This window comes from Pituophis catenifer, unplaced genomic scaffold, assembly GCF_029215685.1.
Source record: "Pituophis catenifer annectens isolate HBS135680 unplaced genomic scaffold, rPitCat1.0.hap2 SCAF_15, whole genome shotgun sequence".
In the NCBI taxonomy this organism is placed as follows: Eukaryota; Metazoa; Chordata; class Lepidosauria; order Squamata; family Colubridae; genus Pituophis; species Pituophis catenifer.
The window spans coordinates 8,234,123-8,238,306 of record NW_027256895.1 but is presented as its reverse complement, the minus strand read 5'-3'; the positions used below and the strand labels follow the sequence as shown (position 1 = coordinate 8,238,306).

Here is a 4,184-nt window from a genome sequence, read left to right as displayed (position 1 = left end):
AACTCGTACTATTATCAGAGTATTTTGGTTTATCATATCTTGTTTTCTGGGCTGGTTGCCAACCTTTGCTAGTCTTGTTTATTCTTGCTACTTAATAAATTTGATAAGGACCGTTGGTGTGTGTCAATATCCTCGGACATCCGGAGCTGGGGCAGAACACCTTGACAGAAAAACAAAACAAAACAATGTTCCTACAGTCCTGTAGACTGTAAACAGTTTTTTTTTTATTCTTTTTTTCCAGCAATTTTACCTAGAAAGAAAGATCACATGATGTACTAATTTCTCTTTGTGAGATTTCCCCTGTGGTTGAAGTCAGGCCGCAAAACAATGATGTAGCATTTTGGCAGGAATATGCATCCCAGTAACACAGCACCAGAGGACAAGATGGAGAAGACCTCCACAGCTACCATGGCTTTGCCTTTTGTGCTCAGATAAGCTGGAAAGAAGGAGACCCACACACTGCAAAAGGCCAACATGCTGAAGGTGATGAACTTGGCTTCATTAAAGGTGTCGGGTAATTTACGGGCAAAAAAAGCCACAATAAAGCTGGCAATGGCCAAGATACCCATGTAGCCCAAGACACAGTAGAAGAACAAAGCTGACCCCTCATTGCACTGTAAAATCATTTTTTGGGACTCTGAGTGCATGTCCAACTCATGGAATGGAGGAAATGTTGACAACCAAAGAATACAAACACATATCTGGAAGAGAGAGCAAGAAAGGACAATACAAAAAGCCAATCTTTTCCCCACCCATCTCCTCATCTGAGATCCTGGTTTAGTGGCTATGAACGCCACAACCACAGTGATAGTTTTGGCCAGTACACTAGAAATGGCCACTGAGAAAGTGATGCCAAACATTGTTTGTCGGAGAAGGCAGATTACTTTGCCAGGACGTCTGAGAAAGAAGTAAGAGGAAAGAAAACAGAGCAGAAGAGACACAAGGAGGGTGTAGGTTAAGGACCGATTATTGGCTTTTACAATGGGAGAATCCCTGTGCTTAAAAAATGTTCCAAGTACCCAAGATGTCAGAAAGAATAACCCAAGAGCTGCTGAGGCTAAGCCAATTCCTAATGGTTCTTCAAATTTTAGAAACACCACCGGTTTCAGGATACAGCCTTTCTTTTCTTTATTTGGATAATGATCTTCTGAACATGGAAAACAATCATCCATATCTAGAAGGAAAATCAAGGAATTTGTCATCTAGGCCTTCCAAATTATTGAAAATCACTTTATTTTTATGCACCCATGTAGTTTAAAGTTTGCTTAAGTCTAATGAAATGTGGTAAAATTTGTACCTTACCATTTTGATCTGAAATCTTCCCTTCAGGGCATGGAACACAGTCAAAGCAGCAGAACTGATTTCCCTCAATCCCTTTCTTCCAGGATCCAGCAAAACAAGGATCATTACATCGAGAAAGTGGAAGAGCCTGCTGATAAACATGAAAAGAGCCTTGTTGGCGCATCAGACTAAAGTGCTATTAAGTAGCACCAGCTGCCTGCAATTACTACAAGTTCAAATCTCATCAGGCTCAAGGTAAAATGAGGACACGTATTGTGGGGGCAATAAGCTGACTTTGTATAAAAAAGAACACCACTTAGGGGGGGCCAAAAGCCCTACTAAGCAGGTACAGTATATACAAAAGTATGAAGGCTATTGCTTAACACGGTGATTCAAGGTGTTAGTTATCACCTTTAAAGCGCTCTATGGTTCAGGACCTGGGTACCTACGAGACCGTCTTTTGCCACCAATAGCCTCCCACCGACCAGTTCATTCTCACAGGGAGGGACTACTCAGAGTACCGTCAGTCAAATTATGTCGACTGGCGACTCCCAGGGGGAGGGCCTTCTCTGTGGGGGCTCCAACCCTTTGGAATGAACTGCCCCCAGAGATACGGAATATCTCTGATCTCCGTGTTTTCCGCCGTACCCTCAAGACCCTGATGTTCCAACAGGTGGGGCTAAACATATGAACATGTGAATGATTTTTTTAATGTTATCTAATTCTGGGTTTTATTTAATTGACCAAACTAAGTAATAATTTTAATTAGCAATTTTATGATGTTTATGTGTCTATATTTTTCTTGACTGTACACCACCTTGAGTCCTACGGGAGAAAGGCGGTATAGAAATATAATAAATAAATAAATAAATAAATAAATAAATAAATAAATAAATAAATAAACACTTTGTAAGCCACCCTGAGTCCCCGGAGAAAGGGCGGCATATAAATCGAACCAATAAATAAATAAATAAATAAATAAATAAATAAATAAATAAATAAATAAATAAATAAATAAATAAATAAATAAATAAATAGTTTTCAAAAGGAAAATTTTTAAAAGAGTTTCTGAATTTTCTCCTTAATGGGGTAACATGATGATTGACTTCCCAAAAGGATACAGAATTTAACAACTTCATCAACAACTTAAAATAATGTAGAATTTATAATGATGTACAAAAGCTCCTGTCTGAAGGGAAGGGGAAGTATATCATAGCACATGATGAGAATCTTATGGAAACATGGCCGTTCTTGTGATTTCAAGTGGAAATGCCCACCAAATATGCAATCCTGGCTTTCACATTGTAATATCATATTTGTCAATTTGAGGAATCTTTGATCATCCACAACATTTGAATGAATATGCCATTGTTTATTTAAAAATAGAAATTAAATTATTAAAGAGACTATGTTCAATATGGGATCATAATGGATTAAGGTGGAATCATTAATTTGATACCTGATTAAAAGCTGGGTGCCAGACAATTAGATCTTCATCAATGAATAATTCCTTTCCTTTTAGAGCCTGTAGATCCATCTTTCCAACATTGACTCTCTGAAAGGATCTGTTTGGAAAAGTTATCAAGTTGGTGATGTCGAATCCACCAGTTGCTTCCCTATTCTCATTCAGGGACACTCCCTCCCCAGCTGAATTGTTGAAAGAAATGCCTTGAAGAAATGAATGGAGCTACTTGAAAGGGAATAAAAGAGAGAGGGAATTAAAAGCAATGTAATAGAGGAGAGTAAATCATATCCAAGTTTCATTCACTCATTCTTTCCATTCCTATAATATTATTAAGCTTAAAAATTTGATAATCAATATTGCATGATAATGTATATGTCTACACTATATGTTTAATTTGATATCAATATAAGGAAAAGTAGGAGTTAACTGAAGAAAAAGGATTACAAAAAAAGGATTTTGTAATTTTGTAATTCTTTAAATTATGATTTAGATTCACGGCTTAAAAAACTACTTTCACCTAGATCATATCTAATCTTTCCTCATTGATAGAAAGCTAATTGACGAGTTTGTAACAGTATCCACTAATTGATTGTTCATTGTTCTCACCATCAGGAAATTCCTCCTTATTCCTAGGTTGCTTTCTCATGCTTCATTCCACATGCAGAAAAGATTAAGACTTTCCACAATGGGATTAAAACATAATTCTACGTCAAATTGCTTATTGAAATAAAAGAAGTGTCCAAGGCAAAGGAAATACCTGCCAAGCCTGGAGATGTGAAAGATCAGGATTTTTACAGATTATACATTTTTTCCTATTGAAATGCAATGTGTATAGAGCCTGCAAAGCATGAGCCACAGTATAAACAGCATTGTAGATACTGTAGCTTTGGCCAGTCATCTCCATTTCAAAGGCAGGTCCAGGAAGATCCTCCAGCTTCATCTCCCCAGTGCATTTTCTACTCTGCATTTCTTGTAATTCTGGTTTTGGAAATGAACAATCAAATGCTTGTTCCCAAACTTCCTGCAGAAACCCATCTCTGGAGACTGAAAGAGGATTTACAGTCTGAAGAAATTCCTTAAAACCTGCAACTGCTCTTGAATGAACAGTGAAGGAAATAGCCCCGTGGAACATGTGGAGATCCCAACGGATTTGAAATCCACATAATATGAAATCAATCTGTGCAGTCGTGATCCACACCCTTCTAAATAATGCAATTTCCTTGCTTTCAGGATCTATTATAAATGTCACAAATCTTAGATACATAATTGGCACTGATTCTCCATAGACAAGAAATGCATTGGCTCGGCTATTTGCCCAACTCATGGAAATACTATAGATTCTTTGAATTACTTCTTGAAAATTTTCCAAGTGGACTAGTTGTGCAATCCTTTCTATGAACGATGAGCAGATTCCATTCTCTGAAAGTAAGGGCTGCAT

The 4,184-nt window shown here is 37.4% G+C and overlaps 1 protein-coding gene across 1 annotated transcript; it reads right to left on the bottom strand.

The window, feature by feature from the left end:
- Positions 1-275: 275 nt before the first annotated feature.
- LOC139324669 (vomeronasal type-2 receptor 26-like) lies at positions 276-4,184 on the bottom strand. Its single transcript, XM_070954401.1, has 4 exons — positions 3,504-4,184; positions 2,741-2,968; positions 1,303-1,429; positions 276-1,174 (listed from the first exon to the last, which is right to left on the bottom strand). Exons 1-4 carry the CDS (start codon positions 4,182-4,184, stop codon positions 276-278), a joined length of 1,935 nt encoding a protein of 644 aa, XP_070810502.1.

Coding starts and splice junctions, on each gene's coding strand:
- LOC139324669 (XM_070954401.1), bottom strand. CDS start 4,184: ATGCAGCCCTTACTTTCAGAGAATGGAATCTGCTCATCGTTCATAGAA. Junction 2,969..3,503: donor CACATCTCCAGGCTTGGCAG/GTATTTCCTTTG, acceptor CCTTTCAAGTAG/CTCCATTCATTTCTTCAAGG. Junction 1,430..2,740: donor GGCACCCAGCTTTTAATCAG/GTATCAAATTAA, acceptor GTTTATCAGCAG/GCTCTTCCACTTTCTCGATG.